Source organism: Xiphias gladius, chromosome 8 (assembly GCF_016859285.1).
Source record: "Xiphias gladius isolate SHS-SW01 ecotype Sanya breed wild chromosome 8, ASM1685928v1, whole genome shotgun sequence".
Classification (NCBI taxonomy): domain Eukaryota; kingdom Metazoa; phylum Chordata; class Actinopteri; order Istiophoriformes; family Xiphiidae; genus Xiphias; species Xiphias gladius.
This window is the reverse complement of record NC_053407.1, coordinates 17,400,558-17,418,128: the sequence shown is the minus strand read 5'-3', so window position 1 is coordinate 17,418,128 and position 17,571 is coordinate 17,400,558. Positions and strand designations below refer to the sequence as shown.

Below are 17,571 nucleotides of genomic sequence, written 5' to 3'. Positions count from 1 at the left end.
GATAGAATCAAACACTTCCTGGAAGATGACGGGAGAATTTGTCCCGGCAGACCGGCCCCGGACCAACCAAAGCCTGATCTGTTGTTCACAATCTCCTATATTCAAGGGCAGTCATCTAATAGCAACTGATAACTCATCTCACAGCTAGACCAGGACAGTGAGATACCAAAAACTTCCAACTGCTCATCCCAGACATATATTCTAACATTCAGAAAGATAGTAGTGTTATCACTTATCTGTTACTCCATGGTTTTAACTGTTTACTTACTATCTGTCTTGCTGTAGCTGTTTTAAAACTCTTAAAAAAAAAAAAAAAAAATACAGCCTTATCTTATCAACTACTTATCAGTTTGGAAACAGCATTTTAAATGAATATGAAGGTAAAATCTAAACAAGCAATCTAAAAGATCAGCCATATTACTATCAGGGGAAAAAAAAAAACTCTTACTGCATCAAATATAAATGTCAATAGATCAACCAAGGATAACAATATACATTTGTGTCACTCTTCATTATTAAATCTAAATATAGTCGTTTTCTATGTCCTGTGAGCAAGATAAATGAGTAGCAACGACTTGCTTTCAGGAGGGCTTGAACTTTATACGCCCTGTTTGTCATTCATGATATTACAATATTAATCTCTGACAGGTTTATACCTAACCAGGTTAAAAAGGGAGCAATTGGTGAGCAATTCATTAATGTCAGAAGCAGCCTATGCAATTGAACCTCAGGCAATAAATAACAGTGATCAGCAATAAGGGAGAAAGCACAAATCTAAAGTGCAGGACTATAAGCAGTTCATAACACGACAGATCTCCATTCCTTAAAGGCTTATTTCTTTAAAATATACACACTTTGCTCCAATTCTGCAAAAAGAAAGACAAATCATGACTACAATGTACACAGCACAGACTTAGAAAAGGAAGCCAGGCATCATTTCAAATGCAACAAAGAGGAGTAGAAACTACAGAAAGCTAAAATTATACTAACACTTCAACCGATTTAGCTTGTATGTGCATTGTTAACCTTTTAAAATACACTGTCCCACCGGCGGGACACTTTGGTCTTGGTAGTACTACTGTAGATGCATTTTGCTCTGTACTGGGCTCAGTCTTCACACGGCCTTGACAAATTCTTCATTGTTTTTGCTCCATGTCTCCTGATTCTATCTGTGCATTTTATATCATTGTAACATCTGTTGACACAGAAATGGTTCAGACTTGTGGCTAGGGTTCCAAGGTGTTTCTCACACAAAAAAAAAAAAAAAAAGGTACTACCACAGGCCTTCCGTTCCCTTTTTTGTCCAGAAAACCCCAAAACATTACAATTCTACCATGTTTGTGCCTGTAACTTTGCTTCAGCATCTCTTTTACTCATTCTGACTTTTTGGTTGTAAAATTTAAAGAGTTACCTTTCAGAGACCAGAGTTATGACTGTCATCAAAAAGGCTGAAGAACAGTTACCTTTTTATTTTGGTTACAAAAATTAAAATCATTTTCAGGCTTGTGCAGGAAAATAGGGACGTCTGTTAAGGGGTCAAGGCTGAATGTTCACTTACAAGCAGGACTGTTCCCTTTAATCTAAAAGGCTGCAGACTGAGTAACATGAGTTAGAGCCGTGCTTACCACCTCATACTATAGTCCATACTCAATACAGGAGTGCCTTTGTATAAATAACCACCATCTGAGTTCTACATACATACACAACAACACACTGGCCACTCTGTTCCCTGGTGAGAGAACCACAAGCTACCAGCTACAGGCAAGCAGTTCGTAGAGGAGCATAAGTGGAGACTTCGGTTTCCAAGTTCTAAACCCATTCTAACTTTAACTGACAGGCAACTTATATGAAATTTTAATAGAATATTTTCCTTCCCATAACACTTATTATTTGAGGTTAGCCAAGCCGCAAAAAAAAAAAAATTATGTGGGCTAAATGTGTGTGCACTGCTTTATGACAGATAAGTGCTGCATGTTGGCCTAATGAAAAGTCTAGTGAGAACCACTCACGTTTTACGTACACCATGCGGCGTTCCAATAAAACGGTTCATTTCCACCTGGTGGTGAAGTGGCTCACCTTTATGTTTACTGGCGCTCTGTGTTATTTATGACCTCTGAAAGCCCGCTGCCTTTGAGTGCTAGTCTCAGCAGGGCCGCTGAAGGAGTGACGGCGAACAGAGACAGATCCTGTTGTCACTTTCTCAGTACCACTGAGCCTCACAAAGCCAAAAACAGCAGCACTGAGAATAAAGCACTGTGGCAGAATAGGTGTTTCGGCCCGCAGCTACCTGTTCTTCCTCTTTTGAATAAATATTTTCTCCTGGACGGCGTAATATGAATTCTCTTTTTAGCAATCTCACTCGTGGTCATTAAATCGGCCTACACTCACAGAAGGAAACTGATAACAAAGGAAGAACTGTACTTTGCTATAGCCAGACCCTAAATTGGCAGGAGAAATGCACTTAAAAGTGGTACAAAAAGTCTGAAACGGACAACACAAAACAATGAAAATAACAGAAAGAAACTAACTGCAGATGAACAGAACTTGGCTTCTTGCAAAGGATATATGCAATCGATGTTAACAGTAAGAGTGCATGGGTGTTCTCCGAAAAAAAAAAAAAAAAAAAAAACCCAACCCTCACATCTTTATTTTCAATCCTGCTCCTAATAAAGATAATAAAGAGGACACTCTTTGCACTAAGTCTGTGTTGTCAAGTTGCTATAATCATAATTATCATCCCATCCAAGATCTTGAGGATTTAATACCATACTTAGATTTATAAATCATAAGATATAAAGGTCATAATTTAAAACACTTTAACAATCTTTCAAATACTCAAATTAATTAAAATATTATTACTATTAAAGTAGTACCATTAGTATTTAACAAAGTTGTTTGCTTTCTCTATACCCTTGATCAATGGAGGGGGTATTCAGATCAGACCAGTCTCTGACCAATCATTTTCATACATTTTGGAGTTGTTCCTCTGTGGCTCCATAGCAACCTGAAAGCAGTTTTTCACATTACATATCAATACACCTACCGTTATATCATACTATAAATGCTAAATGGATTGCACTTTTCAATCTGAGTAAGAACCAGCGACTTTACAATTCCTCTGATTCACCCTGGCACACACATGATGCTGACCTGGCCATTAGGGGCAAATTTGGGATTCAGTGTCTTGCTCCACTGCTGAACTACCAAGGCTGTGATTCCTGCACAACTAGCTCTACTCTTTTGGGTCACAGCCACATGATCAACAAGTTGTTTTTCTTTTTTTTGTGTGTCTGTTTAGGCTTTAAGTTCTTGCTGCTTAATCTAACAATAGAATCTGTTAAACAGACCAGTGTTGTTTTCATTTGGTTCCTGACCAGTAGCAATGAGCTTTTAAATTTACTTTCGGGGCCAGTTTTCGGTTTTTCCAATAGGAAGCATTTCACAGAGAGGTACCGCCAGCACAACAGTTGCAAGCTAAAAGAAGAAAAAGCAATAAATAATGTTACAGGTTAATGTTACAAATAATGTGATTTATCACTTCTGGCTGTTTGTGCAGGGTCGCTCTTCTTAGCTTGCTTGTCCCTACTAAAATAATGACCTCATTATTTACAGGCCCAGGCATGATAATGTTTATGTTAATGTTAGTGGTTCTGCCATCGCTAAATGTATTTGATAAAAGCTATATCTTGCTTTATGACACTTTAATTATTTTTAGTATGCAAGGTTCCTTTCTGTATATTGACATCTTAGACAAACTAGTCATCGTGCTTGAGGTGGTATCCTCTCAATAATCTGCATCAATAACATCTTACAGTGAGTACTGTCAACATAGTGTCTCTTTCCACTCCCCTCCCTCCCTGTTGTGACAGCCAGTTAAATTGATTGAGCTCGGGTCCAGGTTCTGACACCCAGCAGCTCTGCCTCCTATTTGTTGATTACTATTGATTTTCTTTGATACTTCATTTAAAAATCGATAACTCAGAAGAAGAAAAATAGGCATGGCTCATACATACTTTAACATACATCCTGTACACCGAGGAAGGCTTCAGGTTTGGCAATGCCATGGCAGCAATTTGGAGGAAAGCTCTTCACAGGTGAAAGCTGGGGCCCTAAACATCGATTTGCAGTTTTGCTCCCCAATCACAGAAAGTGGTCATAAATTAAGCTCATCAGTATTATCTTGTGGACAGCCAGGATGCACATAACATCTGCTTTCCATCTCCTTGTCACTCATAAAAAAGTCCTGGCACAGTTTTGTCCTCCCTGCCTCTGAGAGGATGGAGATGGAGAGACTGAAGAACACAGACTGATAATTCAGAAAGGGAGAGAAAATGGATGCGTTACCTGGAGTTCATTCTGGCGCGGAGCTTCTTTGCCTTCTTGCGGGCCTTCTGCCTTTCTTCTCCATCCTTCATGCTCTCAGAAGAAACGGAGCTGTCCGTCAGTATATCCACGATGTATTTTTTCAAGGAAAGATGCTCCTAGAAGAGACAAAAACAATACATTAAAAGACTGCTCTCAAATTTCTGGAATATTAGTTATTACATCCTATTGAAATAACAACTGTATATGTAACTTTGGCACAACGAAAACTATAGTGAATTAAATAGTAGAATGTCAAAAGGAAAAAAGGGACAATATACAGTACTACCTTAATCTAGTAAGACTAGTGTGTATTATACAATGTTAATAATTAAAAAACAGTTGTTTCCCTAACGGTGTGAGTAACTATCAAAAAAGAATAGATTGCAAGACAATGTAATTTAGCAATGTCTGTCAAAATAACAAAAATACAACAGCAAATATTACCCTTGTTATGGAGGTTTTACACTTCAAGGTTGGCACTGATTGTATTGTGTGACATGTAGACCTACATCTCTCAATAACACCATTGTATCCTATAATTACCTCCAGTACTCTACAGTCTTTTGAAGCCATCCGCCCATGGACATGCTAAAGGGCTGGAGGTGTTGCTTCCTGTCTGGCCCTGTTAGATGATTCTGATATTTCCACCAGGAGACAGGGGAATGTAACCCAATTTGAACAACATGATGCATGTGCAAGAAAGCAATTACCCAATTATGCTGTCATCCAGCACCCCAGAGAATAGGATGGCCTCATAGATAAAGGGTTTCCATTGAGCAGTCGAGCTAAACCTGTGTGTGGGATGCCATACCCTTCGGTCACAAGTGCACCTGCTGCCTCAATAAGGGTTTTCACAGGTGTCCTTAGGTGGGTTAAAGCGTGCAAAAGTGAATTAGCATCACTGAATCTAAAAATTTCTATACCCTTTTGACTTAAAAGGCCCCGAAAATCGATTTCCTAAATCAGCTTACTATGAGCAATGGGGCCCTACATTAACAAACAATTTTCTGCCAAAGTTGGAACAGTCTTGATTATGATATATTTTCTGTCTTGTGCGTTTTGTTTGCGCTTCTATCAAATGTTGAAAGTTGGGGGAAATCCATTGGGGAAACTTCAAGATCTAGCAAAGTTTAAATGACAATGTGATGACAGTCGTGGGGGAGGTTTGCTTATGTTGCCTGCAATGTCAATCCAATCTGACCATTCTAAATAACACAGTTCTAATCACACAAATTAACTGAGGTTTTGGGTTTTTAAGTAGGAGTTTGATTGTTGAAGAAGAAGAGTAATGAATGTTAAATATTATACAGAAATACGTAAGATTTGAAGCAATTTTTTCAGGAGTTTTAATAAATTATCACAGTTAATTTACGAATAATTTGATAGATGAGTTTAGCCTTTTTTTTTTTTTAAAAAAAAGGCTAAAAGTAACAAGAGTAAAATAGAAGAAGGGGATGATAATAAGTTTGGAAATGAAAAGGGCACTGCTTGTGAGGGTATTATGTTTCTTAAGAAGGGTGTGTGTGTCTGTATTCGTATGCGCACACTTCTGGCCTCTCGTCCCTGATACTATAGGTCAGTCATGACTCATGACCGTAGCTGTCCCTCGCTTGGGAGGCAGCTGTTCAGTAATCTCTCTGAGAGGGTATCCTGTGCAGTAGCCACTCTCATAATGGAATTGTTTCAGTAACACACCCAAAACATCTCTGCAAAAATCACACTGGTAACATAAAACGTACCTGAAATATTAAGCTGTCAAATAGAGTATAATGCTGACACACAGAGTGTGATCCTTTAGCAAATGAATATATAATGATTACATATAATGACTACATTCTTGTACCTAGGAGGCTAATCTAAATGGAAGTTGTATAGACTTTGAGCGTTTGAGACAATCGGGCTTTAAAAGAAGACAGGTGCCTACCACTGAACCATTGTAATAAAGCAGCAAAGATTCTAGCCCGAAAGGCAGTGCTACCACACAATACCACAGATTGCCTCTGGTGGGAGTAATGGGATACCACTCTAAAACATCTCTCCCTTTCCCTGACACAAACTGACCCATCACAGATATAAAAAGACAGCCTACACAAATACAAATTCTATGGGCTATGTTCATCCGCTGCCTCACGTGTCCCATACAAAGGCCTGAGAGGTAAGCTTTCCATTTGCTAGATTTCATGTTGGCTACTAAGTTTACTACTAAGATATGATACTACTATACTGGATTGAGTTACCATCATTACAGTGGTTTACATGATATTTTTGAATTAAACTGCATCCTATCAGTGACATTTTGAGGAGGGGACAAATCATACGAAAAAGACGAACTGAAAGCTATTCATTGGATCTCTCGCTTAACAGCAGCTTTGTTGCTATAACTAGATGACAGCCAGATCGCAAAACAGCGTGGGGAGGGAAGGGCTCGCTTCAGCTGGCAGTCTGGATATTTCATCAAGGTTCTCAATTTGTCATCAGTAGAGCTTCAACAACAAGACCTTTAGGACTATTCAGTGCATTTGGGAGGTCAGCTCTGATACCCTCTGCAGCCTGGTGATCCGTCTACTGGCTTTGCTTGCCAACCACTATAGGTAAGCAGATCAGAAGACAGCCTTCCGTAAGAGAAACCCCCAGCTCTTTAAGATGTCATGTCTAAAGGTGATCAAGAAAAAAAGTCCTGATGTCAGACGCCATGCGTCTTTGATATTATCTGCATCATATTAAACCAGAACAGACGATAAGCAAAAAAAAAGGGATTGCAACCCATATGTTCTTCCCCCACAACGATCCAGCCCTGTTGATAATCATTGTATTTTCAATTTAATTCACAACTCTTTCAGAAAGGGAGAAAATGGCTAAATATGAAGGTACAGGGCATTTGCAGCCCGATTCCACAGAAAAAACTGAGTGACCTCTGCCCAGTTGAGCCAACCATCTTCATTTTAATTAAAAATATTTAATTGCACAAAGAGTTATGGAGCTGCAGTCTGTAAAATAGTTGGCAGTAGCATGAATGAAATGGTAAGCACCGTAATGAACTTTGATATAAATAACAAGGGGGCACATAAGTCTATCTAAACAAAATCTCCAGACATAAACCTATTGGACAACTTGCTTAGCTTTCACATATAATAGGAAAAGGTAGTTCTGGACATCTATTAGAGATTTTACAATGACTTATACCCCAATACAACAAGATCACGCTTAATATAAACTGTCAAGTTATGACATTTGGGTTTAGTCAGATGCGGGGCAGGACATGGATGACTCAGAGTTCAGCAAGGGTTTAACTTTAAATTATTAGTATTGACAGTGAGATGCAATGTGGGAAAACAGTAAAGCCTCAATATTATGGTTACAGGTTTAAAAAAAAAAAAAAAAAAAAAAACACCATACAGAAGAATATTGCAAATATTGCAAATGTATATGAGGTAGTGCTCATATATGAACTGTTTATTGTGCTATATTGCTGAAGTGCTTCTCCTCATTGCCTTGTTTATCATACTGTCAAACAGAAAAAAAATGAACTGCATTTGGAAAGGAAATGATTTAGAGGAAAGGAAAGAGGGGGTATCAATTATTTCCCACTGAAAAAAGCTTTGAATGAAGGAGCTGCCGGGGCAAAAGGTGCTGCGTATAGCACCAACAGTTGTCAGCCTCACAATGAGCGCTGCTGAAAAGCCAATCTCATATTGCAGCCTGAGAGGTTACCTTGCATTAACGAGCTGCCTTCCCATGGAATCAGCTCCATGACAAAAACAGCCTGGAGACAAGGGGGTGATGTCACCCCTCCACTGAAGCACTGAACCTTAACTGTGTACATTTCAAGGCCCATTTGTAATCTCACAAAGCCAGCAACAGAGCCGTGGCAGTATATAAGGGGACGCATAAACAATAATAATGACCACGTCATAAAAGACAGCCGCTGTGTCTCTTTGTTTCTTTTTACATGACACAAGCAGTAGATCAGTATTCTTTGACTAGATGAGTGGATGTTTGTTCCGGGCAGGGTGTGGGTGATACGCACCACTTCCTCATCAGAGAGCTCCCGTCCCTGGATGCTGCTACTGTCCCGCACAGCCTGTTGGTGCCTTTTGCCCTTGGTGTGGCTGAACAGGTGCACCTCTGAGGTGATCTGCAAACACAAACATAGTGGTCAGAGGTCACTGCTGCGGACACAATGGAGACGGAGGCAGAAAAGGGTCAACGGAGCCCCTTGGGACGCTGGTGAAATGATATACAACGTGAGCTTTTCAGTGGGACATGACCTGCCGCTTCCGAACCTACGTTTAAACCAATGACTAAGAAGAGGAAATGTGATTTGTTACATATGCCACATTACGTGTAACATGGCTATACTTAAGAGGACTATATGGTTGGATGTCATTTTATTATTTTTTCTATATTGAGCCTACAGCACAGTAGAGTCTAGCTTGAGAAACCACCTAGCACAATAACTCTCTTCTGGGATTTTAATACCAAACAAAGAAAAGTTTAAAATTTGGGTGAAAAAAAAAAAAAAAAAAAATCTAAAAATGCCTATGAAAATGTTTTAAATATGTTTGCCCTACAATGCAGTGGACATGACAGTTAAATAAATATGGTGCAGGTCTGAGAAATGGTCACAAGATGCGGGGTTGCTCTCCCATCTCTGGAAACAAGCCCATTCAGAATGGTTTGTGTTTAATGTCATTAAATAAAGTGCTTTCTGCTGACCCATCCATGATCTCTGGTGTCAGATGCCGGCCAAGGTCATCTAACGTTTTAACAAGATTTCCTCATTCACCCCCCGAACCCCCTCTTTATCTGATGCTGGTTTGAAGACTCAAGGTGTCCCACCCTTGTTACCGTGACAGCCGGTCGCGTCAGAGATAAATGTGTTTGCTTGTTGGATTTGTTGCCTGACACTCGAAAAAGCATAATCACACCCAGTCATAAATCTCTGTTTTAAGACTCCATGTTTAAGTAATGCAGTTAAATCCTCATTTAAAATGTGCCCTCTTCCAAAAATCCTCTGAACCTTCCTATAAGCATTTTTATGTATATACAGCCTGCCAAATAACCATGCATTTTCTTTTCCTCACATACCCGTGTACCAAAGAGACACATACATGTATATTAGTTTAGGAGAGTAAAATGATTAAATAAAGGGTTGAAGAACAATTCAAGCTCATTTGAAAGTAATGAGGAATTTTTAAACATCCCATTTCTCTACGACAATGGAAGCCATGGAAGTTGTACTGTTTTCAATCACTGTTTTCAGATTCAATAAGTCAAGGGCACCAAAGGACATCACTAAGCCCTGAAACTGATGGAATAAAACTGTACATACCACAACGCCACACAGGGAGCACTGTTTCTTGCGCTCATATGGTGTCAGTTTGGGGGCGTAGTCTGTGTTAGCATGTCGACCACTGCTGAGCTCAGCAGCCTTCTCCTTCCTCTGCTCAATTTGCTCCATATGTCTACGGCTGCTCTCATCATGCTATGGAAGAGACCAGAAACCAGGGATATGAGGATTCTTGTATGGTGTGTGGTAGAGAAACAAGGCGGCACGGTGTAAACTTACCTTCATCTGAATTTTCTTCTGTAGCTCCTCCATGGCCTCCTGTTGAGCAGCACTAAGAGCAGCCAGACGCTCCTCTCGGTCTCTTCAGATAGGACATACAAAAGCAGAGTAAAACCACTGTGCATCTAAACACAAGTCATCTATCTAAATTACTGTTCAAAGCAAATGAGGATTGGTGCAGCCTTCTGCACGCGCACACACACACACACACACACACACACACACACACACACACACACACACACACACACACACACAGACACACACACAGACACACACACACACATACAAACACACACACACACACACACACACACACGGGGATTTGGGACTACAAACCTGGCCCTTTCCCGTGCTGCATCTTCTCTGGCTTTCTCTTTTTCCTGCCTCTGTTGTTCAATACGAGCCTCCTGCTCCTTCCTCCGCATCAGCAGCTCTTCCACTCTTGCCTGCCGTTCTGCTTCCAGGACCCGTTTACGCTCCTTAAGGAGTAGAAGAGAATGGGGATGCAATGAAATGTGAAAATTACTCTTGGAAAACTTTTATTTTAATGGGTAATTGTTTTATGTGTCACCTGTACAGCCTCATCTCTGGCCTGCTTCTCCTCCTGTCTCCTCTGTCTCTCCTCCTGCAGCTCATTAAGGCGTTGCTCATATTCATTTAACTTGGCCAGGGCATCGTGCCTCTTGTTTTGGGCTTCAAGAGTGTTTATGAATGCAATTTCATTCACCTGTACAGACACATATACTTATGCACAAGGATATAAACACACATAAGGTATATAACATATACAAAAACTTGAATGCATATACACACACAGAGGACTGGGGGTGTGAGTTTGGCTGTCTGTAGCCTAAATATTGAAACCTATGAAAATTATTAAAAAATAGGACCAATACTTTGGCCAGAATCAGCCGAAGTGACACCCCCCCCAAAACCTTTTCGAGGGATATGTGTGTGTATATATTATTATTACTATTTTATGGTAGTTTTTACTTATACACTTATTTACTTCCTCTTTCCTAGATGTGTGTTTAGTGGCTGTAACAAAGCAATTTCCCTTTGGGGATCAAAGGGATTCTCATATATAGATATAAATTCTTATGTATGTAACGTAACAATAAGTGAAAATAAGTACTACTGCAAATGTCCCACTTAATTCAGAAAATTTCTCAGCTGTCACACGCATATTGTTACGGCTTGTCAGGGAACCCGCAGCTATACCTTGGCCTCTTCTTCTTGGGCCTTCTTCACAATTGCCTGGAGCTGCAGCTCTCGCTTAAACTCTGCATGTAACAGCTTTTCCTCCATCATCCTCCGACGTTGCTCCAACAACTCCTCCTTCCATTTCCTCACCTCCTTTTCCTGCAGAAGGTGGAGAGTGAGAAGCTGAAGTGTTAATAATAAAAAAAATAAAAAAATGTACAGTACATTCTCCAGGACAACGCAGACAATGGAGTCTTGATCTATCAGATGCTTCCCTCTCTAGTGTGTCCTCTTGGGGATTCATGAGAAAATACACCACTTCATGCATTTATGTGGTTAATCCTGATTTATTCTTGGACTCACTCATCTCACTATGGCCTAGAGAACAAAAACAAACTTCATGAAAGGCTGTTGATTTTGGCCAGGGCGTCTCTCTCACGACTGTCTGCGGCCAGCTGGCCTGGATTTGACTGGAGGGGGTTATAATATTTAGTGATTCTATCAGGCAGTGTGCTGACAGAACCTCTCGTTGTGAGGCAGGCTAGCCTTAGCCTGCATGGAGTGTCTTTAGGGTACTTTCTGTCAACTCGGCAAGGCTTACTCACCCTCTCCAAGAGCTTCTGCAGTTTAAATGTCTTTTCTTCCCGGAGTTTGTCCCTCAGCTGCTGCGCCTTCAGCTGTTTCTCCTCATGTTTCTTTTTTGATTCTGCAATGGTTCTGTCAAAAATATGGTAACAAATCATTCATCTCCTTCTGTGTCCTTATCAACAAAGCACAAGGCAGACACAGACACTCATAGGCACTACATCCTTTGCAGATGTTCTGGGTGGCAACCTAACAAGAAAGAGAGGTCAGACACAGTAAGTGGGCGTTTGACTCTGAGGCTGCTGGGTTAAATCCTTGTCAAATTAGGATGAGGTCATTGAAAATGAGTAGATCGTGGTGCTGTTCAGAGAGGCACTACACAAGATGAGAAGCTGATTGTACTGTGTAAATACTGTCAGTGTGTGTCAAGAAATAAACTAAGCAGTCGGTTAAAAAAAAGGAAGATGTGCTCAACCAACTACTGCATACAGAAAATTTTTTTGCACCTTTTGCGAGATGGTGAGGACAGTTTCTCATGCATGTGGATCCCATGTCCAGGAGGTCGAGCAGGTTCCTCTTCTACCATGTCCCCCCACGAGGTACTCTGACGCCACGGCTCCCGAGCTACAGGAAATGTAAGCAAAGAAGATTAACAGACTTAAATTTGATGTTTGCCATTAAAAAGAATTTAAAGTTCAGCATCCATTTAGATGTTGACCGCCATACCTACCGTCATAATCTGCCAACATGTCACTCCAATCCAAGTTGACACCACAACCTCCATTTCCAATGCTAGCCTGTAAGGAGGAGTTATGTTTTTATATGTCAACATATAATGAAGTAAAACATCTACATAAAAACTTTAACTTGCTGCCAAACAAGAAGTGTAAAATATTTACAATATAAATGACTGAATCTTACAGAGAAGTCACTTTCATTGTCAGTCTCCAGGTCGTTGTTCTCGGCCTGAATCTCTCTGGTCAGCTGCTCTTCCTCGGCGATGGCACTGGCGATCGCCTCCTCATTGGCCTTCTCCAGTCGGTCAGCAAGCTCCTCTTTCTTGGCCAGGACCTCTGCCATGGACTGGGGCTAAACACATGGCACAGATACCACCTCTCACACACATTTCACATTTCATAATATCATGTTGTTCAAACCAACATACACTGAGTCACCAGAAAAACAGAAATCCCTATCATTTTAAGGCAATCCAATACGAGAGTCCTGAGAGATATACTACTACTAGAGAAAAAAAAAAAACCTTTCTATTGTTGCTGAATATGTGTCAGAAAGTTCTTTCTAATATTGTTCTCCTTCCTATGAGCATATTAAATTGACAAAATATGCAAAACACCTTTCAGTATGATGCATTCATGCATTACCAGAAAGGGTGCAGGTGTTTTATTTTTCGCGTCACTGATTATAAATTATGAAATATTCTAAAGAGAGATAAATATTTCTAAGTGAACAAAAAAGTTTTCAATGTGGAGCACCTGTAATAATATTTTATTAATAATTTTAGTTTCTGTGCTGTTGGTCCGATTCAAACTCGGGTGCACGCTTCAAAGATCGAGGGGAACACCAGGTCAACCCAGTCACAGTTTGTACCACACAATCATCACAAGAATCACAAGTGAGGAAGCATTCAATAGTCATGCAGGGCACGTTTACTGTGAGGATGAAGAGATGGTGGAAGGAGGCAACTGATGGTTTTGCTTTGTGAAACTGGCTGTTTACGTCAACTTTTTAAATATTCTTGGAGTTTAAGCATTTACATGAAATGGCAATAATAAACGAAGGGATCGAAGATTATTCCAGGGCAGCAACTACTCTAAATAAATTATTGAGGTAAATAAGGAAGAGCCTTGTGAACACCATGTGTCTTTTACATGAAGCATGGATGGAAAGGTTAAAAATTTCTGGGTCTAACTCTTACACACATGAGTATCCTGTCTAAAAATCTGAGGCCAAATCACCCTCACTGCAGATTTGAGCTGAAGGTATTTCCACGTGAATAAATTCACCACCTTTCAAAATCTTAACAGTATCTCACTTGGAGGTGTAAGCATCCTTGATTAAGTGTATGATGCTCTGTGTTTACTCACTCCACAATGTTTAGCAATAGTGTCAACAGCTTATATAAGTAGACAATGATTGCCAAAGATTTTTACGCTGGGTTGAAGAAGAACTGGAAACTTTGTTCAGGTTCGGGAGCTTTTTTTTTTTGCACAGAATTTTAAAAAGTGGCCAAAATAACTAAAACAAGGTGAGAGATTTTTTTTGGGCAACACCCTGGGAGCACTTGCTTGAGTACAAAAGCCATCTACTCACAGCTATTCTTCACAGTGAACGGTGCTGTAACAACACTACACAGAGCTATGCAGTCTTGCCTGAACATTTGGTCTGGTGGTTTCTTAAGATTGACTTTGTTTAGGCGGTGAAGGACCCTTGGGGATCCCTTGCCCCCCGCCCTCCCCTCCCTCTGCTCCTCCATCTCTCAGCACTCACAGTAGAAAGCTCTGTGGGGTCCAGCACACTCTCCAGTTTCACCGCTGCCATGGGAGTCTCAGCCTGTCCAGGAGCAGATGTGGCCATGCCCTGTGACGCGCCCCCCTCAGCCCCACTGTCCCCCAAGACCAACAGTGCATCGAGCCCATCCGTCTGGGGTGGATCTGGGGATGAGGAGCGGGCCAGAGAAGGGTCTGGGACTGTTAAGGTAATGTCTGTTGGTGGGACTGTGGCTGAGGATGGGGTGGGCTCTGGGGCTTTGGAAGGGGTATGAGCTGGTATGGGGGGAGGCGCGTCCTCACAGGGAGCGTCGACACACTGCCCCGAGTCTTGTACACTCTCTGCTGGGGGCTGCACCGACAGTCACACACAAACACACGCAAACTCAATTAAAGACATGCATATTTCAAGCAATTCATAAGAGCAATAACTTAAAAAAGAAAAAAAAAAAAAAAAGAAATCAGACCAGTCAACAGACAGCTGAAAACACAAATCATGCAGGGAAGCTGGTACTAACATGCCCTAAACATCCAGTTATGACCAAAATAAGCAGATAGATTATAAATACTGATTTGTATTTCAAAATTAACCGATGGCTATAACACACTCTTACCAAGTGTGTCTTGAGGTATCGACAGAGTATTTATTTCATGAGAGTGAAAATGGGTTTTTCTGCTTGTTAAAGCTGATATGCCTGTCTGGACAGTGTCTATGAATACCATGGAGCCCAAAACAAAAACAAATGTGGCTGATAAAATGATCTACTGTTACTATGCTCCTCGTGAATAATTGATACCCAGGGACTGCTCAGGGAGAAAGACATCACAAGGTACTGAACCTCAGTACCTCCATCATGTGCCCATTCTCTGGACTTCCAACCTCCTCCAGGGGGTCAGGCTCCACAGGCACTCGCAGCTCAATGTCTCCCTGGGTCGAGCCCTTGTCATTGGGACACTGAGGTTGGAGTTGTTGCTCTTCCTGTGGCGGCAGATGTGACTGGTTATCCTTGGTGCTGTCCTGTTTTGGGGCGACATGAGCCAAGACAGGACTGACCTTGGCAACTATGGCAGCAGATCGAGGCTTGGCAGTGCGTCCTCGCTGGACAGTCTCCCAGCCCTCAGCATCCTTTTTACCTGGAGAAAACGAGGCATCCCACCAGTCAAGGAAAAGAAAATGTGTTACTGTGTTCTCTATCTTAGAAGAAACCAGATTCTTTTTAAAAGTACAATCTGGGATGGGTTTGAGTGGAATTTCTTACCGGGTTTTTCTACCGGCGATGTGGTTGTTTGACTGGAGGTAGGGACAGACTGAGTGCACTTCACTCTGTCTGCCCAGCTGGGGCCTGTGTGGGAGAGCCGGGCTGCAGCTAGTGTAGGTGGAGGACCACTGAATAACACACACACACACACACACACACACACACACACACACACACACACACACACACACACACACACACACACACACACACACACACACACACACGCACAAATAAGCAAATGTTAACCAATACAGTTAAGCCTTTACTGTCAACAGGTAGGATTTTCAGCTTTATTATATCCTCTGAGCAGCTCTTACTGTGCTGCCTGTCTAAGAAACTTAAGCTGTCTGAAAACAGTGTCTACCTGCCCCCCCAGCACTCTCCACTCAGAGATAGCATGGAACTGTATTGGGAAACAGGCCTCCGTCGTGATCAATATCCATTTCCTGCAGCATCCGATTACCGAGCAGTGCACATATTGAACCGGTGCTTCAGCAGTCTTTAACTGACACTTTCGTCTACACCTTCCAACGATTCCATAGCCCGAGAGTGAGAGACTCAACAAATTGCATTAAACAAATGCTTCGCCATCAGCAATCAATGAATGTATTGCTAGATAACATAGTCTGCATTTTCTAAGCCCTTTAAAAACCATGCATGGAGCATCATTACAAATCTGGATTGGTTAATAACAGGATATCTTATGATACAATGATAATCAAATAGAAGTTTCTGTTGGTCTTCAAAAACAAATCAAATACTTAATGCTGACAGAAAACAAATGAACCAAACGGGGGTATGACTAGAAATAATGACAGTGAGACAGAGCTTACGCAAAGTTGAGGGTACGACGTGCACCTGGAGAAGGAACCATTCTGTCCGCTGAGGGGCTTGGCATCACATGACGTCCCGGAGACATCTTACGCACCTCCCAGGCTAAAGAGGTGGGCCTGAACAAAGTGAAAGTGGCAAACATTGCTTATCAAAACTAATTACAATTCCTATTTGCGTAAGACGCACAGGCTTGGCTCACACTTTGGCAAATAAGCTAAATTGGCTGATTGACTTGCAGCAATTTATGTGGAGGATGTAAAAGTTTCAGGTTGTCTTATTGATTAACAGTATGCTTTAAATGAAGAAATTGGGAGGCAGCATTGGGAATATCATTTCTTAATCAATTTACGGTGGCAGTGGTTACTGTGTTAAAGACAAGCCAATAAAGTCATGGATCTTTCTGAATTAAAGCCAAAGCTATTGATCCATTCTGTTTGTGACTCAAAGCCAGGGACCAGACACTGGAACTTCCAGTTTCACCTCAGGGAGCAATTCAAAATGGAACGTGAATGAGAGTGAGAGACAACGAAAGACAGTGAGAAAGACAAACTGAAGATCACCTGTTCTGGGCATCTGTTTTCTCCAACTTCTCCTGAAGCTGGATCCAGTCTATGAGAGCTTTGAAATCCCGTACGTAGTTGTTCAACATCATCAAAACCTCCTAAAAAACAGCAGTGAGAATCGGAGACTGATTACACAGCACATTATAAACACAAACATGGAGACTGTAACAATGTACAGACCAATGGAGAGGTAGGTTTGAAAAAAGAAAAAAGAAAAAGTTGCATGCTGAGTGTCACTTAAGAATATTTGTTGGATAATATAAATGTTAAATGCAATGCATTTTGTTTCATATACCTGAAAAATAACAAGACAATTACCTTTACATTGTCTGGGGAGAGAGAAAAAAAAAAAAAAAAAAAAATGCACTCAACAAACTCAAACCATGTAACAAAACTTGACCTAAGTGTTACCCTGTTTTCATAGATTTTTTTATTGATATTTTTACAACCATTTTATAATATAGGCATGCGGCAATATATCTGTTTTTTCGTATTTGCTACTGGCCTGTCTTAAATGTTAAATGCTGTATTTCTGGGATCAGTTTGATTTTTTGAATTAAAACCAGTAACTGGCATCTCCAATGCTTGTTGATAGCCCTAATCTGTCGCACAAGCGAGTTTAAAAACTGTCAAGAGTATTGCTGAAAACACATGTTCATGTGCAAAGACAAACACTTGAT

At 40.9% G+C, this 17,571-nt stretch overlaps 1 protein-coding gene across 2 annotated transcripts in view; it reads right to left on the bottom strand.

The window, feature by feature from the left end:
• scaper (S-phase cyclin A-associated protein in the ER) overlaps window positions 1–17,571 on the bottom strand; it is a 60,388-nt gene that overhangs the window by 33,177 nt on the left and 9,640 nt on the right. For both annotated transcript variants that reach the window (XM_040133092.1, XM_040133093.1), the window contains exons 5-20: window positions 16,889–16,989; window positions 16,328–16,444; window positions 15,492–15,619; window positions 15,080–15,366; window positions 14,234–14,584; window positions 12,647–12,814; window positions 12,456–12,522; window positions 12,232–12,349; window positions 11,746–11,857; window positions 11,159–11,299; window positions 10,509–10,664; window positions 10,274–10,416; window positions 9,935–10,016; window positions 9,698–9,850; window positions 8,393–8,500; window positions 4,345–4,481 (exon numbers count right to left, since the gene is read on the bottom strand). In XM_040133092.1, the coding sequence (XP_039989026.1) occupies window positions 4,345–4,481; window positions 8,393–8,500; window positions 9,698–9,850; window positions 9,935–10,016; window positions 10,274–10,416; window positions 10,509–10,664; window positions 11,159–11,299; window positions 11,746–11,857; window positions 12,232–12,349; window positions 12,456–12,522; window positions 12,647–12,814; window positions 14,234–14,584; window positions 15,080–15,366; window positions 15,492–15,619; window positions 16,328–16,444; window positions 16,889–16,989 (2,369 nt within the window). The remainder of the gene's footprint in view (window positions 1–4,344; window positions 4,482–8,392; window positions 8,501–9,697; window positions 9,851–9,934; window positions 10,017–10,273; window positions 10,417–10,508; window positions 10,665–11,158; window positions 11,300–11,745; window positions 11,858–12,231; window positions 12,350–12,455; window positions 12,523–12,646; window positions 12,815–14,233; window positions 14,585–15,079; window positions 15,367–15,491; window positions 15,620–16,327; window positions 16,445–16,888; window positions 16,990–17,571) is intronic.